The sequence below is a fragment of the Equus asinus genome, chromosome 10, assembly GCF_041296235.1.
Source record: "Equus asinus isolate D_3611 breed Donkey chromosome 10, EquAss-T2T_v2, whole genome shotgun sequence".
Taxonomy (NCBI): Eukaryota; Metazoa; Chordata; class Mammalia; order Perissodactyla; family Equidae; genus Equus; species Equus asinus.
The window spans coordinates 54,884,069-54,906,823 of NC_091799.1; the positions used below are offsets into that span (position 1 = coordinate 54,884,069).

A 22,755-nucleotide genomic window follows, 5' to 3' on the forward strand; every position below is an offset into this window, starting at 1 on the left:
GTTTGGGGTTGATTGCCTCAGGGGTTGTGGCTTGCCTCCCTGGCTGGTGGCTGCACAGGTGGTGGGTCAGAGTTCCAGCGTCGTGTATGGTTTGGCCACTGTCTCAGTGTATATTCTCTCTCTCTTACCTGAAGAGTTTTTGGGTTTTTTGTTTGTTTTGCATTTTTTATTGAGATATAATTGACATATAGCATTATATTAATTTCAGGTGTACAACATAATAATTCAGTATTTGTGTGTATTGCAAAATGGTCACCAAATAAGTCTAGTTAAGGTCTATCATCATACACAGTTACAAATTGTTCTTTTCTTGTGCTGATGGTATTTTGAAGGAACAATCCCAGACCCCCCAGCCCCTCACAGCAATCCTGTCCCCACCATCGTTCCGCGTAGGCACTTGTTCTCTCTTCACCACCTGAGACCATGCAGGTGGCTCACTTCAGAGGTGGCTCAGCTTCCACTCTGAATTGAGGAATGTGCATTTGAATTTTAAAACAGATTCTCCTCTGGAGAGAGAGCCACAGGGCAGTGTGCTCAGTAGAGTGGCTGCCAGGGCATCGTCCACGTAAATATTGACAGACATAACGTGTAGGCAGAAAGCCACCACTGGTCATGGGATGTTCACCAGCTACAGAAGGAAGCCACAGCACTGAGAGCGAGCGCAGGTCTCCCTAGGGAGAAGAGGCGTCTAGAGTGCTGGACCGAGAGTTGGGCTCCCCAGCTGAACACAGAGACCCTTGGAGAGCCAGTGTCGCCCGCACGCAGAGTGTGGATGTGTGTCTTTGGGTCCATGAGATCCTGGTGGTCATGCACAGGACACAGTCTCGGGAGGTCAGAGATTCCAACAAAGGAGCCAAGACTGAGGCATGGCAGCAGGATGTCCATATCGCTGGGGACCCTGGGGGGGATGCTGAGGGTCAGAGCTCTGAGCTCTCCCCCATCTTTTTCCAGAGATTGTCTCTTTTTCACTTGAGATATAATTGACATATAACGTTAATTTCAGGTGTACAACATAATGATTTAATGTTTGTATATATCAGAAAGTGATCATCACAATAAGTCTAGTTAACACCTATCACCACACACAGATATTTCTCATGGGGAGAACTTTTAAGATCTACTCTCTTAGTTGGGGCAAGCCCTGTGGCTGAGTGGTTAAGTTCACGTGCTCCGCTTTGGCAGCCCAGGGTTTTTGCTGGTTCAGATCCTGGGCATGTACATGGCACTGCGCATCAGGCCACGCTGAGGCGGCGTCCCACATGCCACAACTAGAAGGACCCACAACTAAAAAATATATAACTATGTACTGGGGGGTTTGGGGGAGAAAAAGGAAAAAATAAAATCTTAAAAAAATAATAAGAAGAAGATATACTCTCTTAGCAACTTTCAAATATGCAATACAGTCTTATTAAGTATAGTCATCATGCTGTACATTGCATGCCCAAGACTTATTTATTTTATAACTGGAAGTTTGTACCTTTTGACCCATTTCACCCACCCCCACCTTCCACCTCTGGCAAACACCCATCTGTTCTCTGTATTTATGAGTTCACTTTCTTGGTTTTATTTTTTTTAGATTCCACATATAAGTAAGATCACATGGCATTTGTCTTTCTCTGACTTATTTCACTTAGCGTAGTGCCCTCTAGGTCCATCCATGTTGTCACAGATGTCAAGATTTCATCTGTTTTATGGCTGACTAGTATTCCATTGTATTTATTACCACATCTTCTTTATCCATTCATCCATGGACAGGCACTTAGGTTGTTTCCATGTCTTCCTATTGTGAATAATACTGCGGTGAACATAGAGGTGTGTATATATTTTTTCAAGTTAGTATTTTCATTTCCTTCAGATAAATACCCAGAAGTGGGATAGCTGGGTCATATGGTAGTTCTATTCTTAATTTCTTGAGGAAACTTCATACTGTTTTCCATAGTGGCTGCCCCAATTTACATTCCCACCAACAGTGCACAAGGGTTCCCTTTTCTCCGCATCCTCACTGACGCTTGCTGTTTCTCATCTTTTTGATAATAGCCATTCTGACAGATGTGAGGTGGCATCTCCTTGTGAATTTTTTTTAAACATTGGCACCTGCACTAACATCTGTTGCCAATCTTCTTTTTTTTTTCTTCTTCTTCTCCCCAAAGCTCCCTGGTACATAGTTGTGTATTCTAGTTGTAAGTGCCTCTGGTTGTGCTATGTGGGACGCCACCTCAGCATGGCCTGATGAGCGGTGCCATGTCCGCACCCAGGATCCGAACCAGCAAAACTGGGCTGCCAAAGCAGAAGGCACAAACTTAACCACTTGGCCACAGGGCCAGCCCCGTCTTGTGATTTTGATTTGCATTTCCCTGATGATTAGTGATACTGAGCATCTTTTCATGTGCCTATTGGCCATCTGTATGTCTTCTTTGGAAAAATATCTATTCGGATTCTCTGCCCATTTTTTAATCAGATTCTTTGTTTTATTTGATATTGAGTTGTATGAGTCAAAGATTGTTTTTTTAGGAGCAAACATTTACAACTGGCCTAATCTAATGTTCCATCCTCCCAATACTATTTTATATAAGTACATCTTTGACCTTGTGAGTGTCTTACATTTTGAGAAGTCCAAGTGTGGGTTTGGAGCAAAACCAAAAGTATTTGTTCCCTGCCAAATGATGCCTATGAAGTACTGTCTTGGTTTAGCATCTTCCTGGAAGTCCTGGCCAGGTGTGCAATTGCTTATTAAGGAGCAAAAGTGTCACCCGGAGCAAGTGGCACCCTGATCTCACCCTCGTCCCCAGGGCCAGGCTGTGACTTCGTTTCTCCTCTTCGCATACCTGAACCTCAGAGAACACAGGGCACTTCTGACCCCAGAGAGCAATCCTTCTGCTGTGATGAGGGATCCAGGGTGACTCCTGGGACCGGTTCCTCTGAGATCCTGGGGACCTCCTCCCCCCGTTCTGCTGGCTGCACCCCCTCTTCTAGGATTCACTTCACCCTTCGGTTTTCTTTCTTTCTTTTTTTAAAAGATTTTATTTTTCCTTTTTCTCTCCAAAGCCCCCCAGTACATAGTTGCATATTTTTAGTTGTGGGTCCATCTAGTTGTGGCATGTGGGATGCAGCCTCAGCATGGCCTGGATGAGCAGTGCCATGTCCGCGCCCAGGATCCAAACCCATGAAACCCTCGGCCGCCCACGCAGAGGGCGTGAACTTAACCACTCCACAGGGCCGGCCCCACGGTTTTCTAACTTAATTCATCTAAAGGATATTTTGTGTTACTGCCTCAAAAGGAAATTTGTATTTAACTCTGAGGTTAGAGCTTCAAATGCATGCATATGTGTTTGTGTGTATACCCATATATTCATATGTAATATAAAATATCCAAGACATGAAGATATAGAAGGATATGAAGAGCTCCTCTCAAACCACAGCCTGGGACACAGTGTTCCTTCAGCCTGCTGATTGAGACCCAGATTCATGCAATCAGTTTAGGTGGTTATGATCAGCTTTACTGAAATCGAACTGGGGTGGGGGTGGGGTGGGGAAGAAGGCAGAGCACATTGCGGCTAAAAGGGCTATCAGCTACTTGCTGAAATTTTTGTTCTAGTTAGGACATTCAGGCATGAGTGTGTGTGAGTGTAAGTGAACCTGTGATGCAAAATGTGTTTCCTAATGTAGGTTATAATCTAGAAGATTTCTTAAATAACTGGTCAGCTAATAAATATATGAAAATTGTTTTAACAAGAAAGAAACTTGGTATTACTAGCAACAGTGGAAGAAACAAGGTACAAAAGAAACAAAAGAATGTTATGAAACCCTCTTGGTCCAGAGGTGCAGAGCCCGGGCCTGTGCCCTGGAGAGAGGGAGAGAGCCCGTGCTGCAGGCCGGGACCAAAGGAAGCCAGAACCTCCTGCAGACCCGGGGCAGGCGGCTCTGGCACGGTGGAGGGCATGCACCAGCTGAGGCCATCCTGCCACATTCCAGGCCTCATCCTTGTCCACATGGGCTGTCAGTCACTATCAGTCACTGACAGATGAGGAGCTCCAGACTCTGAGAGGTGAAGTGATGCCCAAGGAGCCCTTGTTCTTGGGCCCGACCTAGGGGGCTGGGTACAGAGAAGTCCTGGCCAGGGTGTCCCCACATTGGTGGCACAAGGGGGCCTGGTGACCGTTCTGAGCTTGGACACTGTGCAGGGCAGTGGGAGGCCCCATTCAGTGAGGTGGGACCTCCCTGGGGTGGGGGTGCATGAATCCAGAATCATGTGGCAGTTGCAGGGGTTGGGGGCCAGCAGGGAGTATAGATGGGGTCCCTGAGTTCAGTGGGAGGGGTCTGACCAGGGAAGGGCACTCCGGGGGTAGGGGGAGCAGGGTGTGTCCTGTCCTCTCTCTGTTATCGGTGGATAGGTAAGTGCGGGGAGGAGAAGTGCCGACTACAGGGGAGTCTATACTTCACAAGTCAGGCCCCACCTGCCCTCAGCCCCTCACTTGTCCGCGAGTCCCCATTACTGTGGACAGCACACAGTAAAACACCTGGTCTGCTTCTGCTCTTTAGCTCTAGACAGCATCCCACACAGGTCCAGGTCAGTTCGCCCATTAGTAATGGGCTGGGAGGCATTCTCACATGAGGGCTTAGGTCACCTCTCCCCTCTTCTCACCCACCTACAGCTCCCCACCAGACCTTCAGACCTTCACTGCGACCAGCAGCGGGCAGTGGCCTTACTGGCCCACAAGTCTGTGCTCACGTGTTGGGGGCACAGCACACATTCCTAGGCGTTTGCCAATTCACCCACAAAGAGGTGCCACCCTCGGCCTCCCCTCATCTCATCACGCAGTTGGGTTACTGCCCCCATCCAGACAAACAGCCCCTCACCAGAGGGGAAAACCACCTTTCTCCAATTTGAGCGCAGTCAGCACCTGTCATATTTTTAAGTTATTTGTTTCCTTCTCCACGAGCTGGTTGTTTCTTTGCCTTTTTTTGTCTTGGGTTTTTTGTTTGTTTGTTTGTTTGTTTACCAATTTGAAAGAGCTCTTTATTTCTTAGAGAAATCAGCCTTTGGCCCAAGGGACAAAATCTTGAGGACCCCCCCCCCGCATTCCCCCAGGACAGGAATCTCCTCCTCCCACCCTGCAGGCCTGGGAGGTGCCAGGAGGCGGCTCTGCTGGAGCAGTGCACAGGCCCAAGGCCCGCTCTGCTGGGTGCTGGGAACTTGGCGGCCCCCGGTTTACCCCTGCAAAGGGCCCTGTCTTAGTTTCCTGGGGCTGCTGTAACAAATCACCGCAAACTTGGGGGCTTAAGACAATAGGGGATGTGCCGGGGGTGGGAGTGATAGAGCCTCAGTGAATCCCACTGACCTGTACCCCCAGCAACGGGCTTGAAAAGATTGCTAGGGCCTCGTGTCTCTTTGTGAGCAGTTTTAGATTTACAGAAAAATTGCGAAGGTGATAGAGATTCCCCCATGCCCCACACACCCAGTTTCCCCTCTCAATGACATCTTATGTTAGCGTGTACATTTGTCACAACTAATGAGCAAATTCTAGTATATTTTTATTAACTAAAGTCTCGACCTTATTCGGCTCTCCTCAGTTTCCCCCAGTGTCCTTTTTCTGTCCCAGGATCCCACATGACATTTGTCATCACATTAGCCTCCTCTGGGCTAAGACAGTTTCTCGGACTTTCTTGTTTCTGATGACCTTGACAGTTCTGAGGAGGACTGGGCGGGTATGTTGTAGGATGCCCCCAGTTGGAGTCGGTCTGGTGTTTTTCTCGTGGTTAGACTGGGGGACAGGTTTGGGGAGGAGGAGCACAGAGGTGAAGTGCCCCTCTCGTCATACCGTGTCCAGGGCACATGCCATCAACACAGCATCACTGTGATGTGACCTTGATCACCTGGCTGAGGTGGCATCTGTCAGGTGTCTCCACTGTAATGTGACTCTTGTGCTCCCTTCCATACTGTACCCTTTGGAAGGAAGTCACTAGGTACAGCCCACAGCTAAGGGGTCAGGGGTCACGCACCCCTCCTCAAGGGTGGAGCATCTGCACAAGTCATCTGGAATTCCTCTGCGTGGGAAATGTGTCCCTTCATTTACATCAGTATGGACTTGTGGCTATTTTACACTTTGGAGTTTTTATAATCCAACACTGCTTTATTGATTTTGTTGCTCAATCTGTTCCAGCTTTGGCTACGTTGATTCTGCTCCCTTGTCCCCCTGTCACACCCCCATTGGTTTTGGTTACTCCCTGGCACTTCAGGGTGCTCCAGGCTCATCCTCTATTCCTGCTCCATCTTGGAAGCTGCTGTTCCTCCCGGAGCCAGGGCCTGTTTTAGGTGGGAAAACAGTCAGTGGCAGAGGGCAAGTGGAGCAGAATCACACTTGCGCATTCTAGGACATTCCGCATAGGCATTGATACGGGGTGCCTGGGAGGACCTGCAGGTCCTGAGGGGCTTCCACGGCCCGCTCTGGGTGCATCTGCATCATTTGCATCATTTTACAGTCAAGTGTATTGATTTATTGGATCATTTAAAGCATAGGAACCCAGACTTCAAAGGACACTGATGCATGGAAGCATCTCGGTGACACCTGTCCTTCGTCCTTTTTTCCTTCTGGTCCCCTCACTGTGGTTTGCTGAGCTCTGCGTGCACTTCCACCGGGAGGATAAATGTAGGTTTCCAGAGAGGAATCCTCAAGTATTAGAGCCCTTTGCTGTAAATTTGGCCACAAAAAGCAGGCAGCCACATGGTAGGAAAAAGATTAATTTTCTAAAAGTATTTCTGTGGACGGAAACTCAGGTCCAAGCTGACATAAGCCAAATGGGCCTTTGACTCCAGGCAGGCAGGGCCCTCCGGCCTCCATGCCCCACAGCCCACCCCACAGCCCACCACATCCGTACCTCCTGCTGTGACTTCACTGGGGTGGTTTAACCTCTCTGAGCCCATCTACCTGTTTGCTGCTAGGTTTAAAAAAACAGACAACTCAGAGACCTGTTTATGACGATCAAATAAAAGAGCCGATGAGAAAGGCCTTTGTAAATGATTAAGTGATCAGCACTGAGGACTGCCGCATCTGGATGCCAGTGTGGGCGTCCTTCCCCTGCAGGGGGACAGAGGCCAGGTTAAGAAAAGCACTCTTGCACAGGCAGTTCTGGCTTCAGGATGAGTCCCGGGCCCGAGGCGGGTGAGGGAGGCCCCCTTCTCACCCGGTCTCCCCACACCCCCTCTCACTCCCCAGGACCCAGTCTCGCCATCCTGAGCAGGCCTGGAATGGGTAATGGTGTGAAAGAAGGTGCGGTGCGTTTGCGTGAGGATGCCGAGGCTGTCCTGTCTTCACCCGTCTCTTCAAAGGCAAGTACCTGGCCTCCTGGATGGGCGTTATCACAGGGTCCCTCTTCAGTGCTCCTGCACCTCGTTACAAATCGCTTCCCCCACACTGAGGTTGGAGCTGCATCAGTGCGCCATGTGGCAGGGGGTGGGGGGAGGTGGGACACAGGCCGGCCACCTCCTTTTCCATTTAGAGCCCCATTTGTGATGTGGATCCAGCTGGCCCAACCACTTGCCAAGAAGCCAGAACCTCGCCCAAATGTGGAATATCAAAAAGTGTCCTTGAGCCCCTTTTCTCACTCAGATTTGCAAACACAAAAGAATTAGCCAAAGGCGGGGCCCACCGTGGGGGAGGGTGCTCTGAAGTCCATCTCTGATTCCACCCTTCAATTGAATGTACGTTCCCTTTTAAAGAAATCAGATCAGCCCTGTCCTTGTTCACTGTAGAAGCAGATAGAAGTTCACCGGGCTGAACCTGGAACGCAGACTGACCCAGCCCCATGCAGAAACCTATCCCCACTCTGGCGCCACGGGCACTTCTCAAAGTCCACGGGGTCAAAGGCTGAAGCGTCATCTTCAGTCCTCCCAACCTTTCCCCGAATTCCAGGGGAAGTGCCAGGTGCCCTGCAAAGTGCCAGCTGGGTGAGAGGACTGGTTCGCTGGGCCAGCAGGTGGGGCCACTGTCACCACGTGGGGGGGGGGGGGGAGGGCGGGGCTGCCAAACCCCAGATCTGGCACGGCCAGCCCTCACAGTCTAGTGAGCTTCCCGGCAGAGCATGAGGGAGACGCATCCTCCCTCCGCTGGCTGGCTGGCTGGATCCTGCCAAGTGGACACGCGCAGTACAAGGCCCCGGCGCCCATGTGCGCAGGGACAGACAGCGCAGGTTTTCCTCTCTCCTGGCTGGCACAACCACATCAGCTTTGGTCTGCTCGGCAAGCCTAATGTGCAGCGCTCACTCTGTAAAGTCCCGTTTCTTTGGTTGAGAAGCCAAGCATCTTCTTGTGGTGTTCACGGCCAGTGTGGATCCCGTCTGTGACTTGCCCACTTTCTCTCTCCTGGGCTGTCTCCTCATCCTTCATTTGCAGGCTCTGTCTATATAGTGGGTATGGAGACTCTGACCATTCGGTGATGCCTGTGCCCAGCTCTTTATGAACACACCAGCCGTGGTCACTTAAGAGTCACTGGAAGCATCAGCCCAAGGCAGCAGCCTCCACTGAGCACGGCAAGTGGGCTCACAGCATGTCCCCGGAGTACGACCTCGCAAGTTAGGGGTTAAGGGCATATGTGTCCCGATGTGCCTTGTGATTTAAGAACCGCAGACTGCATAGGAAGTAACCTGGGGAAGGAGATGGAAGGGACACGTCAGCTCCACCTCTAGTGCCCACAGGGCCCAGGGAGGGCCCGTGCTTGGGGTGTTGCCTCTGCTCACAGTGGCCCACGAGGGCAGCAGTCACTGCATTGATTCACAAAGAGGAAATGGAGGCAGGGGGCCCGTCGGCCCTTGGAGTGGTACCAGGAACACGACTGAGCATTTGAGCATCTGACATCCATACCCCTCAAAGCCAACAAGACCAGATGTCCAGAACCTTGCTGTGTGACCTGGAAAAGGCAGCGGTCCCCAAAGCTGGGCCTCTGGGAAGCAAGAGGATGGAAGCCTGCGCTGAAGCTCAGGCTCAGAAACTTGGAGGGGAACACTACCATGGAATCTGTTCTTTGAGGGGGGAGTGGGCTGGGCTGGTTGGAGGGGGCATGGGGGCATTAGGGAAAGGCCAGAGCCCTACAGGGGCAGGCCCAGGTGGTGGGGCAAACAGCCCCTGGGAGCATCTGAGACCCTCGGGAGAGCATCTGGGAGCTGGACCCAGACCAGAGAGGCCATGTGGTCACTGTGGTCGGTCGGGCAGAACCCACACTCAGGCAAGGTATGTGGACAGACTTGGATGGAGCCCAGCTCTTCACCCCTGAGCCACCCACTGAGCTGAACGTGCTCCGGGGAGACCTGCCAATGCCCACTCAGACTCAGGCTGCCACTTGTACCCCCTAAAGGCTCCCACAGCCCTTCTTGATCCCAGCCTCTGCCTGTCCATCCTGGGTTTCTGCAGGAGTCACCTCTTCTGGTTACAGTTAAAATGGCCTGTCCCCCTTCCATGCTTTTCCATGTCTCTTTGGGCAAAGACCAGCCTCCTTGTGGGGCCCCCAGGTTGTGTCCAGCCCCCACCCACCTTTCATCTCTTCTCCCTTCCCTGTCCCCCTCCCTTTCCCTGGGTCAGCCACCCTGCCCTCCTTGTGGTCCCCCAGGGCCACCTGCTCCTTTTCACTGAGGCCTCTGAGTATTCTGTTCTGCCCCCCTCTAATACTGTCACACATATGCCAGTTACTTACACCTCAGCCCCTCACCCCCTATCCTGTCTCCAGAATCCTGAGCCCCCCTCCTCACATCCCCTCCTGGGTTGGTGACTGTGCATATTTGTCTGAAGATTTAATTCACGTCTGGCTCTCCCTGTGGACTGGCAGCCCCATGGGGGTGGTGGGAGCTCATACATACCCCTACCCCATGCTGTGTGTCCCCAGGCCCCTCAGGGTGTCTGGTCCGCATCAGACTTCACAGATTTCTGGGATTATTGAATGACCCGCCCCTCGCCTTCCTTACTCATTTCGGAGCCAGGAAAGATGGATGTGCTTCCACTCTAGAACATTCCAGAGTGCTCCCCACAGTTGCTCACTGAGAGTTCTGTAGCCAAGCCCGCTGGGGTAATGGACACTCTAACTTGATGAGCAGGTGGCTTCCTTAAGGCTCAGATGGACCTGCGAGGGAAGGAGGGCTGTGCAAGTGGGAGATCAGGGAGCCTGGAGAAGATGTGAGAAAGCACTGGCCCCACGTCCAAAGCTGGTGGAGGGAGCACTCAACGTGGGTCAGCGCCATCACCATCAGTCATCCTCGCCTTGGCTGGATGAAGAGCCACAGATGCTGGCCTCTGAAGTCCTGACAGAAAATTGTGGAAAGAGGATGCATTGCCACAGAGTCCATGTGCTTTCCTGACCCCCCTGCCTGGTCCCCAGACCACCAGGGCCCTCCTGACTGCTCTGAAATGCTGCAGCGCAGGAGTGTGGCTCACATGGGTGGTGGGCGGAACCAAAGTTTTCGCCTGGGATGGGTCAGGTGACTCTTCTGTTTGGGGTCAGTCCTATTATGGGACCGAGAACTTGGAACCTCCTGGGATGGCCGAGATAGCACGTCACCTCTCATGTTGCCCGGGCCGTCTTCACTGTGTCCTTTGAAGGCTCTGCAGCCGCTGGACTCAGCACAGCTTGCCTCGTGCCCCATGGCACCAGGGCCCAGCAGGGCCACACTGCTCTGGCCACTGTGCACCTCAAGGCCCTGGACCAGGGGTGGGGGGAAGGCAGTCCTCCTGGGTACTGGGCACCGTCCCCAGTAGAGCAGACCCCTCTCCTCCCTCTCTGACCCCACGCGTTTGGGTGTTTTCTTGCAGAGCGATCACAGGCAAGTTCTCAGCTCCCTCCTGTCCGGGGCCCTGGCTGGTGCTCTCGCCAAAACGGCAGTAGCTCCCCTAGACCGAACCAAAATCATCTTCCAAGGTAAATGTGGTCTGTCCGTCTGTTCCGTGCAATAGAGATGCTGCCAGGCAGTCACCGTCCTCCTCCACAGCCCCCCCAAACTGCACTGCAAATTGGCTTTAAAAATGCCTCTTTAAAACCCACTTAGAAACTCTGTTAGTGTCCAGGGGCTGCCATCGCAAAGCACCCCCAACCAGGCAGCACAGAACAGGAATTTATGGTCTCACGTTGCGGAGGCCAGAGGCTGAAATCAAGGGGTCACCCAGGTTAATTCCTTCTGGGGGCTCAGGGGAGGACACTACCTCGCCTCTTCCAGCTTCTAGGGGCCCCAGGCATCCTTGGCTTGTGGCTGCATCACCCCATCTCTGCCTTGCCCTCTGTGTCTGTGTCCTCTCCTTTTCTTATAAGGACACCTGTCATTGGATTTAGGATCCACCCCACTCCAGTATGACCTCATCTTAATTTAATTACATCTGCAAAGACCCTGTTTCCAAATAAGGTCACAGTCACGGGTACCAGGGTGAGGACATGGACATATCTTTTTGGGGGACACAGTTCAAGAAGCCATCTCCCTCCCTCCTCAGGGTTAAGCAGGCAGAGGATCCCCTGAAGATGAGGCCTTTGCATCTGGCAGACGGTGACTGCCTCTGTGGCACCGGGCAGGAGGACGGTCACAGCCCAGGACCCCTGCCTTTAGCTGTTTGGGAGGAGAGGACTGCAGACTCGAGCTGGGCCCTCCCCACTTCCTCCAGCGGCTCCCCTAGCCTCTCTGTGCCTCAGTTTCCTCATCCATAGGACAGGACATGAATATCACCCTCCTCCCTGAGGAGTGAGCTGAGGTGAGAGAGGGCAGGCTGTGGCTGAGCAGGCATCTCCCTGTGCCTCCCGGAGCAGATGCCCAGGGTGGCGCCCTGCAGGGAGCTGGGTTAACTCTGGAGGCTGTAGGTGTGCACACACGTTCACACACAGTGCAAGGACGTCCGGGAACACAGCAGATGCACAGGAGTGAGGAGGGGAGGCTGCAAGACTGCCACCCCTCGTGGCCTATATTTCTAGGTCCTTGTGGCCACTATGGCAGAGCACACCATGGAGCAGGGGAGCCAGCCGGGCTGCCACAGAGGGTGGGAGAGGTGGGTTAAGGGCGCCAGTACCAGGCCTGTTACCAAACCAGGTTCGTTTTTGCCTGCTGCCCAGAAAGCCAAACACTGAGACAACAAGATCACAGCAGAGAGAGGGTTTACTCACAAGGCAGCCACGTGAGGAAGGGAGAGCATGAGCCTCAAATTCGCTTCCCCGAAAATAGGGACTCAGGGATATTTATGGGATGGGGGGCAAGGTGGTCTGAAATGTGGAGAGAGGTGATTGGAGGTGAGGAGAGGTGAGGGAATTGATGATCTGCGCAAGCGTAGTCAGACTCCATGCCTCTTCACAGGACCCATGCTCACAAAATGGCGGCATTAGCATGATCTGAGGGGGGAGTCTTTAGCCTCTTGATGTCAAAATGTCACTTATCGGACATCTCCGCAGGCCCGGTTGATGAGTTGGTGGTCTCAACCAGCTTGGAGTGGACAAGGGGTTCTAATTCCTGAAAAACAGCTCGCACACCCCTTACCATGGTGACCCAGGCTCCAGGGGATGTTACCTATAGGAACCTAGTGGGGAGTCAGATAGCATATTGCCTAAGCGCACTTAACAGTGGGTGGGTAAACAGCTAAAAGTCATAACCAGTAATTGCAAAAAGGAAAAAAAAGTTTAGTTCCTAGCTACTTATCAATCGCTAACTCTGCCGGTTTCAGGCCTCCCAGAAGAGAGGGCAGACCCCAGACCTGGAATGCCCCCTGGGCCTTGTCCTGAGGGAACCAGAGCCCCTTGGCTGATCCCCACATGGCTGGCGGCTGGCACACCTTCCCCAAAGGGTTTGGTTAGACTGGAGTCCAGCCAGCGTAGGGCTGCTGAGTGTCGACCCTCCAGAGGCACCTCTTCCCACAGGCCCCTGCTGAAGACTCTTACTGTCTCCGGAGGTCAGATGGCAGCTCAGCTCCCCTTCCTGGAGACAAGCTGGTGTGCAGAGAGGCCCTGGGTGTGGTATGGTGTGGTGTGGAGGGGTGACGTTGATGAGGTTGCCCCTAACTGGGCCGTTGAGAGGGGAGGTTCTCCAGGGCTGCTCTCATTCCGCAAGGCACGCTCAGACCAGACCCCTGTGGTGGAGGTCAGGCAGACTGGGGGTGCTGTCCTTTACAGCTAACAATCTTTGTTGTGTTTTTGTTTTTTTCCAGTGTCTTCAAAAAGATTTTCTGCCAAGGTGAGCCAGTAGGTTACCGTCTGCCCTGCTGGGCTGGCAGGAGGCGGTGGAGGAGAGGTGGGGGTGGGGAGACGCTTTTTCCCATTGGTTCCCAACCCCCAGGCCAGTTCCCAGGCTGCTGCGCTGCCAGGCCCCACACCCTGCGCTCTACCTGGCCTCAGCCCACCCTGGGAATTGATGGGACCCCCTGTACCCATGGGGCAGGGACTCGATGTTCTAAATCCACGTTTTCATATTGGATATATTTTTAAACACAGAGCAGGCCGTTACCTTCTTGATAAAGGAAAAGATAGAGTATTTTTAAAAGCTAGACTGCCAGACATCAACAGAACTCCCTCTGACCGCGTTCTGGGCCTGGTTTCCCCCAGCTCACTGTGCAGTTCCCAGCGTCGGGGGACTGAGAGGGGTTCCCAGTGCGGGGCCCAGGGAATGGGGGAGGGTAAGGCGCAGTTGGATCGACTGGGTCGCCCCCAGGCGCGGGGCTGGACAAAATAAAGCAGGTGTTCACCAGCAGCGGGACCGAGGCTGGCGGTGGGCGGTGACCTTGCGCCTCCCCCACCCTCCCCCAGGAGGCCTTCCGACTCCTCTACTTCACCTACCTCAACGAGGGCTTCCTGAGCCTGTGGCGCGGGAACTCGGCCACCATGGTGCGCGTGGTGCCCTACGCCGCCATCCAGTTCAGCGCGCACGAGGAGTACAAGCGGGTCCTGGGTCGCTACTACGGCTTCCGCGGAGAGTGAGGCCCCACCCCCGGCCCCGCCCCACGCCCCCCTACTCGAGTGAGGCCCCGCCCCCTCCTCCTATCCCCAACCCTCTTCACTCCCTCACGTCACCCTGTTCTCCGTTCAATACAAGCACACCGCGTCAGACACTGAGTCCCAGGAGGGCCCGTGATCCCGACTGTGCCCCAGAGCCGTGGGGACGGTCCATGTCATTCAGTCATTCATACAAGCAGAGGAAAGAGAAGGCAGCCATAGGCATCCCAGAATGACCTCTACCCATCACCCCCTCAGCTCAGCTGCCAGCAAGCTAGCCGTGGCAGTCCTGCATCCCCCGCCCCTTTCCGGCTGAGACCTGTGGGTCTGGGGGTCTCACCTTCTCCCCGCCTTTCAGAGCTCTGCCCCCTTGGCCCCGCCTCCTCGCAGGCGCTCTGGCTGGAACGACGGCTGCTTCGCTGACCTACCCCCTGGACCTGGTCAGAGCGCGGATGGCGGTGACCCCAAAGGAAATGTGAGTCCTAACGCGGTGATGCTTCTGGCAGCAGTAGAGGCTGTGTCTCGTGGGGCTCCTAGGTCGGATGCCTCTACTGGGCCCCTGAGGTTTGAGTCTGGGCCTCTGCATCCAGCGGAGAAGAAGCTGGAGGCTCAGTGCTCTTCGGCGTGGAGCCCGGCTGGCACAACAGGCCAGGCCAGGCGTGTGGTGTGGCTGTCCCGCGAAGGCACTACGGTGGTCCCCCCTCATCCACAGGGGATACCTTGCAAGACCCCCAATGGATGCTTGAAACCACAGATACATCCAACCCTGTATATACTGTTTTACCCTACACATGCAGACCTATAAGGTTTAATTTATAAATTAGGTGCAGTAAGAGAGTGACAATGATAAAATAGAACAGTTATAACAGTATACTGTAATAAGAGTTACTGTAGATCTTAGCTACCTCAGCATACGATTTTTTGAGAGCTTTCACCTTTTCATTTAAGCACTTTGCGGCTTCTCTTTAGTGTATCCAAATTGCCAGCATCACTACTCTCGTGCTTTGGGGCCATTATTAAGTAAAATAAAGGTGGCTTGAACACAAGCCCTGCAATATGACACAGTCGATCTCCGACGACAATGACCAAGACAGCCACTGAGTGACTCAGGGCAGGTAGCTGATACAACGTGGACATGCAGGACAAAGGGATGATTCACACCCGGGTGGGCCGGAGCGAGGAACCAAAGCCTGGGAAAGCAAAACCGTGGATAAGGGGGCACCGCTGTAATTGGTTTTCTTAGTCTGGGGGTCAGTTTCTGCTTCCATCAAACCAAGAGTCTTCGTTTTGAGTTGGGCACAGAGGTGTTAAAAATGCGTCCAAATAAAAGCCCCCAGCTGAGCCCCACCCAGCGACCCCAGTGGTGAAGGTGGAGAAGGGTCTTAGGTGCACATTCCCCTCGAAGGCCAAAGCTTTTGCTCCACAGATATGTCAGCATCCAGCCCCGGCCCTGCTGGCTGACTGGGAGGAGCTCAGAATTACTGAGTGGAGGCCAGGGGTCGTGCCCCGTGCCGGGAGGCCTGCAGCCCACCCTCTCGTCGCAGGTACAGCAATATCTTTCATGTCTTCATTCGCATCTCCCGAGAAGAGGGGCTGAGAACCCTCTACCACGGGTTCACGCCCACCGTGCTGGGGGTCATTCCCTATGCCGGGCTCAGCTTCTTCACCTACGAGACGCTCAAGAGCCTGCACAGAGGTAAGGAGCCGGAGCCAGGGCCGCATCACCGGGGTCACACAGACCCGGAGGTGGGGCTTGAGGACCCCCTTGGGTGGGGCCGGCCGGGAGCCCAGGCCTGAATCAGGAGGAGGAACCTGGACCCCTGACCTTTAATGCCTTACTGTAGGAGCAACCCTGTGCAGTCCAGTGTGTCACCCAGAGCACCCAGACCCACGTGCACAAAGCATAAGGATAAAACCGAGCTGGAGGGAGGAGTACCCTCTGACGCTTTGGTAATTTTGAGAAACTCCAAAAGTACAGAAACATACAGAGAACGACATAACCCCTCCCATGCCTGCCACTGGGTACAAACAGGTGTTAATAGGTGTTAATGTCCTGCCACCTTTGCTCCAAGGTGTTTTTTGGTAAAGAAAGAAAACGTTGTAGGTAAAGCTGAGGTTCCACGTGCCTCCACCCCAGGCCTCATTGGAAGCGCGGCTGCGCCTCACTGTGGTTGGCAACCCTTCTAGTGCTTTTCTCTGTCGGGACTGGAACCGCAGGGCCTCCTGGGGATGAAAAGTAACTGAGCGGAGGCGGCCCGCACCTGCACCTCCGGCAGCGAGGCTGGTTGAGTCCTGGCCGGCCGCCCGTCCTGGGCTCTGGCCCATTGTTTGAGTGGAGGGGTGGGCCGCCCCCTACTGGGGGGACTTCGACTGTTTCCAGGTTTTCTGTGATCAGCTGATACTCAGGCGTCAGGAGACAGGCGTGGCTCTGGTGTGGGTGTGAGAGCCCGTTTGGGGTGTTACTCTCCCTGCGGGCTCTGTCCCCTGTCTCCCTTCTCCCGGGACTGGCAGTTTCCTTTATTGTTTCCAAGTTCCAGTTTTTAACTCTTATATTTAAATTACAGCACTTTTTTTTTTTGAGGAAGACTGGCCCTGAGCTAACATCCATGCCCATCTTCCTCTACTTTATATGTGGGATGCCTGCCACAACATGGCTTGCTGAGCAGCGCATATGTCCCTGCCCAGGATCCCAACCGGCGAACCCCGCCCCTGAAGCGGAACGTGAGAGCTTAACCGCTGCCCCACTGGCCGCCCGGATACAACACATTTTCAAAGAACCTCTGTGGATGGGTTGCTGCCCCTTCCTCTGTCCCACCCACATGTCCTTGGTCCCTCTTGGCCGCAGAGGCAGTACCAGTGGTGTTCACTGTTCTGTGGAGGCCGAGGTCCAGGGTCGCCCACCACCCCCACGGGCTGGCTGGCCATCAGGGTCCCCGACACGGGTGACGTTTTCTTTCTTTACTAGAGAGAAAACAGGAGCGAGTAGATGGGAGCTCCGTCTGGGTCTTAGGACTTGGTTATATGATTCTCTGTGCTTTTCTGACATTTTTAAAACTTTTATTCCTCAAATTTGATTAAAAAGGAGGGACTGGGAGGTGAGGAGGCAGAATAGCCATGACCCAGGTGAGAAGGCCCAGGCGAGCCGGTCAGGTCCTGAGAGCAGGGGTGGCGGTGCGGCGTGTGTCGTGGCGCGTGGGGGTGCGGGCGCCCGCGTCGCCCTCACAGCCCGCCCGCCCCTCACCCCGCAGAGTACAGCGGCCGCCGGCAGCCCTACCCCTTTGAGCGCATGATCTTCGGGGCCTGCGCCGGCCTCATCGGGCAGTCAGCCTCGTACCCGCTGGACGTGGTGCGGCGGCGCATGCAGACGGCCGGAGTCACGGGCCACCCGCGCACCTCCATCGCGCGCACCATGTGCACCATCGTGCGGGAGGAGGGCGCGGTGCGCGGCCTCTACAAGGGCCTCAGCATGAACTGGCTAAAGGGCCCCATCGCCGTGGGCATCAGCTTCACTACCTTCGACCTCATGCAGATCCTGCTGCGGCGCCTGCAGAGCTAGGGGCCCGGCGGGTCAGCCCTCTCGGGACAGGGAGCCGAGCTCAGTGCGCGGGGGCCGGCTGACCCCTTTTGTTTCTAAGCCGGCGGAGCAAGGGTGTGTTTGGTTCTACCCCTGGGAACCGCGTCGGAGCACCTTGTGGAACAAGCTGGCGGCTCAGGGGGTCTTGGCCTCAGTGCCCACAGGTCCGAGGAGAAAGCCAGATGCCCTGGCAGTGCAGTGTTGGGACAGGCGGGCCAGCGCCTCCTGCGCTCTCCTCTTCCCTCCTCCCTAGGGCTTGCCCTGCCTCCTGGAGGTGGTTTCCTAACCGCCTGCGCTGCCTCCTGGCGCTCTGTGTCCTTAGACATGCTCCTGGTTCTAGGGACCCAGTCCTCACTGGGCTCACAGCCAGACTCCTCCTGCCCCTTGTTCTGAGAGGACACCCAGGGGAAGGAGGTGCGCAGAGTGCAGACGGCCTGGCCTAGGCCCTGCGCCCTGTGTGGGACGGGACCAGCCTCCTGCCCCACCCCACCCCACCCCCCCTGTCCTGCCTTCGCCATTGCTTCCTAGGTAACATGACTCCTCTGTCCCCAGAGCCCCCTGTTTGGGAACAGCCTTCTCCCCAGAGTGTTGTCCCGATCCTGGCCCTGGGATCAGGTCTTCTCCTGTTGCCTGCCCACCCAGTTTGTAATGTTCCCAGGAGGGCCACGTCTCCTTCCAGGCAGCAGGGTTGGAGGAATCGCCACGGGTTTGGGTCTGAGCCCCACCTGGAGCATCTGCCGAAAACTGGGTACCCAGGTCGCCTCCTGGGGCCAACAAGTTCCCACCCCACAGCCCTGACCTCTGCCTGTAGGCACTGTGGCTCCTAGGGAACCCATAGCATCTGGCACATCCCCAGCTCCCCACCTGAGCAGACGTTTGGCCGAATCACAGGGCAGTTTCAGGCTCAGTGTTGTCTGATTTCCATGAACAGAGCACATGGAGGTGGCTGGCAGCCTTGATTTTCCCAAAGGGGGAGCCCTGAGACAGTGTACGGCCTGGGGACTGGAAGCTTAGGAGGAGCTGGGGTACTCCAGGGCACACCCAAGGAGCTGGCTCATGGAGAAGTCCCCTGGCCTGCCAGGTGTCACAGGGACTCAGAAATGCCCGGTTCCTAATGACATTTGGAGTTCCTTGATTTTTTTTGGTTTTGTTTTTCAATTTGGCTGACCCTGGGTCTATTCACAGCAAACTGACTCACCCTATCTGGTTCCAGGATGAGGGGAACCAGGGGTCGGTTTTCACAGTTGGCTCAGCAGCCAGGATGTGTAAAAGGATTTGAGAGGGTGTGTTTACCCCACGCCCATTTCAATCATGACTTTCTTTTTTCCCTCCATTGTGCGTCACCTCAGACCTGTGGATGTGAAGACCCTTCTTTCTGCCCTTTCTTGTACGTGTCCACTGGCCAGCCTCGTCTCATCCCCAGACTCGTCCCTGGGGAGCCAGGCAGCCTGTGATGGCTGTCCTGTTGGGTGAGCATCCCACTCCCTCGCCAAGCCTTGCCCAGTGCCCAGGCTTAGCTGGAGAGGAGGAGAGGCGGGGTGACCCCACAGGGAGACAGGATGGGGACCCGAGGGGCCCCAGGTGAGAGAGAGCAGCAGGGACTGGGGTCCACCCCGGGCAGGTGAGACCACATGGATGGTTGGGCAGCATCCTCCTTTGAGCCTCAGGCTGAGCAGGGCGGGGAGGGTCCCCCAGGTCCTGCTAGCTGCAGTGTGCCTCCCCTAGCTGGTTCAGCTGAGTGGGCCTCAGCAGTGCCACCCCCACCCCCAGCCTGCACTCAGCCGGGCTGGTGCCCTCTGCTGTCACACCCCTCCCCAGTGGTAGCCTGTTCTGGTCTGGAGTTACATTTGATGCCATGAAGACACTTTGTTTATATATAATGTTTATATATTTTAAAGATTTGTGCCAAGAGAGTATATTTAATAAAAATCAAAGTGACTTTTTCTCCTGCCTCTGACCCCCACCCTCCATGAACCAAAAACAGGGTTGAAGTTACTTTGACAGATTTTTGAATAAAGTCTTGAATAAACTTTTTAAAAAATGTAACTGTTGTTTGAATTGTTAATACATAATGTGATTTTCTAGAAAACACAAATTGCACAGAAGGGTTTTCACGGTGAAGAGTTTCACTCCCTCCGCTGGGCCCCCTCCGGGTACCAGTTTCTCGCGTGTCCTTCCAGAGAGATCCTGTGGATGCATACCTGTCCGTTTGGGGGACAGATGTGACGACCCACGGCGTTGGTCGGGATGGGCGGTGTCCTGCCTGGGTAAGCCCTGCCCAGAACCCCCATGGTTTCTCCCTCCCGCGCCCTGTGTCTGTCGCCTGCTCTGGGCTCCGCTCCGCCGCTGGCTGAAGCTGTGGGCACCAGTGTCGCTGTCTGCAGGGAGGGCCAGGACAACGAGGTCTCCTAGTGGCCTTTGAGACTCGCCTCACCTGCAACCGGTTGCCCACAAAGACTTGCAGAGCGCCCACCCCCCCTTCCCTCCCCTCTCCACGCCGCAGCTAGATGCGGGAAGCGGAGCTTCTGTGAGCCTCCGGGACTAGGGGAGCGCGTGTGCCTGCAAGTGCGCATGCGTGCGCGGGCACGAGCCGTGCTAGGATGACGTACAGCGCCGACCCGGAGCTACTCTGTCTGCTGCTTTGGTCCGACTGTACTTCTTGCACATCCGTCCCTGTTGTGAACAGGTCTGTCTCACTGTTTAGTGGCAGTTTCCTGTTCCCTAGGGGACAGCCATGATGAGACCCACCCATCCCTTACTGATGGGCAGCTAGGTTTTTAGTGAGGCGTTGAGGACAATGTGGCAGTGACTCCTGGTGGCTGCTGAGCGTGCCCCCACGTCCATCCCAATTTCTGGTCAGTCCCACCTCTTGAATCAGTTCCTGAGCCTGGGGGATAAGGGTCAGCCCTACCACACTCCCCCGAGCACTATGGCACCCCGTACTATAGAGAGGTGGGCACTTGACCCCATCTGGACCTGTGACAGTAAAGATGATGTGTGCCGGCCTCTCCAGGGAGAGCTTCCGGAAGCAGCCGTCCTCTCTCCCACTGGCCCCAGGGGAAGAAACCCCAGTCCTAGTGGTTGTTGGTGCTATCTTGTCTGTGAGGTAGGAACGAACCCCATGGGGAAGCTGACACTGCAGGAAGTAGAGCGGAGGTGAGGAGAGGAGTTGGATTCTTGGTGACATTGTCTAGGCTACTGGATCCAGATTTTCCTGAAGCTTAACTGCCTCTCAGTTTCCAGCAACATGAGTCACTTTATCCTCTTTACTAAGAGTTGAGTTTCCTGGCACTTTCTGAAACAAAACTCCTTATATGTACCTCTTTGGGTTCATGTGCTAGTGTGTCTGTGGTATAAGTTTGTAGTAACAAAATTGCTTGATGAAAATCAAGAGATATATTAATGTAGCTAACGCTACCCAAAGAGCTGATGGGGCCTGCCCAGACCCAGCACTCATGGTTATCACCAACGGCTTTTCGCTGTTGGGAAATGCTCCCCAGGGTGGGCTTCCCCACAAGAGCACCACCCAGCAACCGAGGAGCAGCCCTCAGCCAGCCATTGAGGACAGTTGGAGGGTAAATGGTTAGGCTCCTCGCCGTCTGGGTGGGGCCACGCAGGTGCGGGCAGTGCGCTGTCTCCCCGAGGTCCCCAGCAGGACCAAGCCCAGCTTGCCCATGGGGGTCACCTGCTCACTGGCACCACCTACAGCGTTCCTTCTCTCCCTGTCTCATGTCCTCACTTCCATCAGGGCTCCCCGTAGCATCACCTCTCAGGTAAACGTCGTTTTAACTGAGTCCTTGTGATAGGATCATCTTTTGAGGGAGTCTATCCAAAGACGGGTGGAAATGCCAGACAGTCCTGCAAAGAGATGGTGTCTGTTTACAGCACTTACCCTCAGGGCATGAGTTCCTGTGGCCACCGTAACAAATTCCCACAGACTGCTGGCTTAAAACAACAGGAATTTGTTCACAGCTTTGGAGGCCGGAAGTCCAAGATCAAGGGGTGGGCAGGGTTGGTTCCTTCTGGGGCCACGAGAGAAGGATCCGTTCAGGCCTCTCTTCTTGGCGTGTAGCTGGCCGTCTTCTCCCTGTGTCTTCACGTCATCTTCCTTCTATGTGGGTCCGTGTCCAAGTTTCCTTTTGTAAGGACACCAGTCCTACTGGATCAGGGCCACCCTAACGACCTCACTGTAACTGAATCACCTCCTTAAAGGCCCCATCTCCTAATACAGTCACATTCCGAGGGCCTGGGGTTAGAACTTCAGCCTGTGAATTTGTGGGGCACACAATCCAGCCTATAAACACCAATGGCCAGTCACCAGCCTTTTTGACCTTCACTAATCTGACAGGTGAAAAACGGCATCTCATGATTTCACACTACCTGCTTTTCTGCTTATTTCTCCCCCAACTCCTCCTGGAGATCTTTCCTCATAAGAACTCAACATTTTGTGTCTTACCTGCTATGTAAGTTTCCACAGTTTATTCATTTATTCCTGGGCCAGCTTTCTGCTGTCAGAAATAGTTTGGTGACTGCTGCCCTTGCTCCTGCTCCCATGAGCCAGCACCTCCCTGGCAGGTGTCCCTAAAGGATCTGCCAGCTGTGGGGTCACTCCTTCCAGGTGCTGCCAAAGGGCTTCCCAGCTCGGTCGTGCCAACCTGGGCGCCCACGGGTGGCCTGCGGCATTCCAGCTTGCGCCTGGTGGCCTCCGACTTCTGCCATTTGGGGGTGTGACGTGGCAGCTCCTCGCTGTCTTAGTTCACATCTTGCTGTGGTCTCTTGCAGGATGAGGCAGCTTTCCATGATTCTTGGCTGCTTATTCTTCCCCCTCCTCTTAGCACGCTGTATATTGCAGGCCCAAACGCCAGGCCTGGTAGGAGAGGCATGAACAGGAATTTTGTAACTGTGTCATGTTGCGCCCTGACGAGGCAGGAATGGAGGTGACACTAACACACTGGGGAGTAGCGAGTTACACATCTTATTCACACAGGGCCCCTCAGAGCCCCTGTGCAGGATGGGCCTTGTGCACCTCTGGAAAGGGGGGAGTTGGGGTTCCCAGACTTGTGTCTACCTTGGGGGGCTTCCTTCAGGATGGGCAATGTGGATAGGCGATGCTGTTCTGGCTCTTGCCACAAAAAATTTAAAAGACGTGCCATGGAACTGAGGGGAGTCAGGTGGGGATCCTGGAAGGTGTCTGAGGGAGGGAAAGATCCTGCGTAGGGTGTTGGGAAAAGCCCCTGGAGAGGCCTG

General features: G+C 54.5%; 1 protein-coding gene across 4 annotated transcripts in view; it reads left to right on the forward strand.

Annotated features, from left to right (window-relative positions):
- Window positions 1-19,554, forward strand: part of SLC25A42 (solute carrier family 25 member 42) — a 36,537-nt gene extending 16,983 nt beyond the window's left edge. The window contains exons 2-9 of one of the 4 annotated variants that reach the window (XM_044773156.2): window positions 7,215-7,327; window positions 10,793-10,898; window positions 13,154-13,179; window positions 13,749-13,915; window positions 14,293-14,409; window positions 15,361-15,630; window positions 15,779-15,884; window positions 17,183-19,554. In XM_044773156.2, the coding sequence (XP_044629091.1) occupies window positions 7,247-7,327; window positions 10,793-10,898; window positions 13,154-13,179; window positions 13,749-13,915; window positions 14,293-14,409; window positions 15,361-15,630; window positions 15,779-15,884; window positions 17,183-17,224 (915 nt within the window). In that variant the 5' untranslated portion in view covers window positions 7,215-7,246 and the 3' untranslated portion in view covers window positions 17,225-19,554. Of the gene's footprint in view, window positions 1-7,214; window positions 7,328-10,792; window positions 10,899-13,153; window positions 13,180-13,748; window positions 13,916-14,292; window positions 14,979-15,360; window positions 15,631-15,778; window positions 15,885-17,182 lie in introns of those variants that run through there. The other 3 variants (XM_014865171.3, XM_014865168.3, XM_044773157.2) reach the window with 3 other exon arrangements.
- The last annotated feature ends 3,201 nt before the right edge of the window (window positions 19,555-22,755 follow it).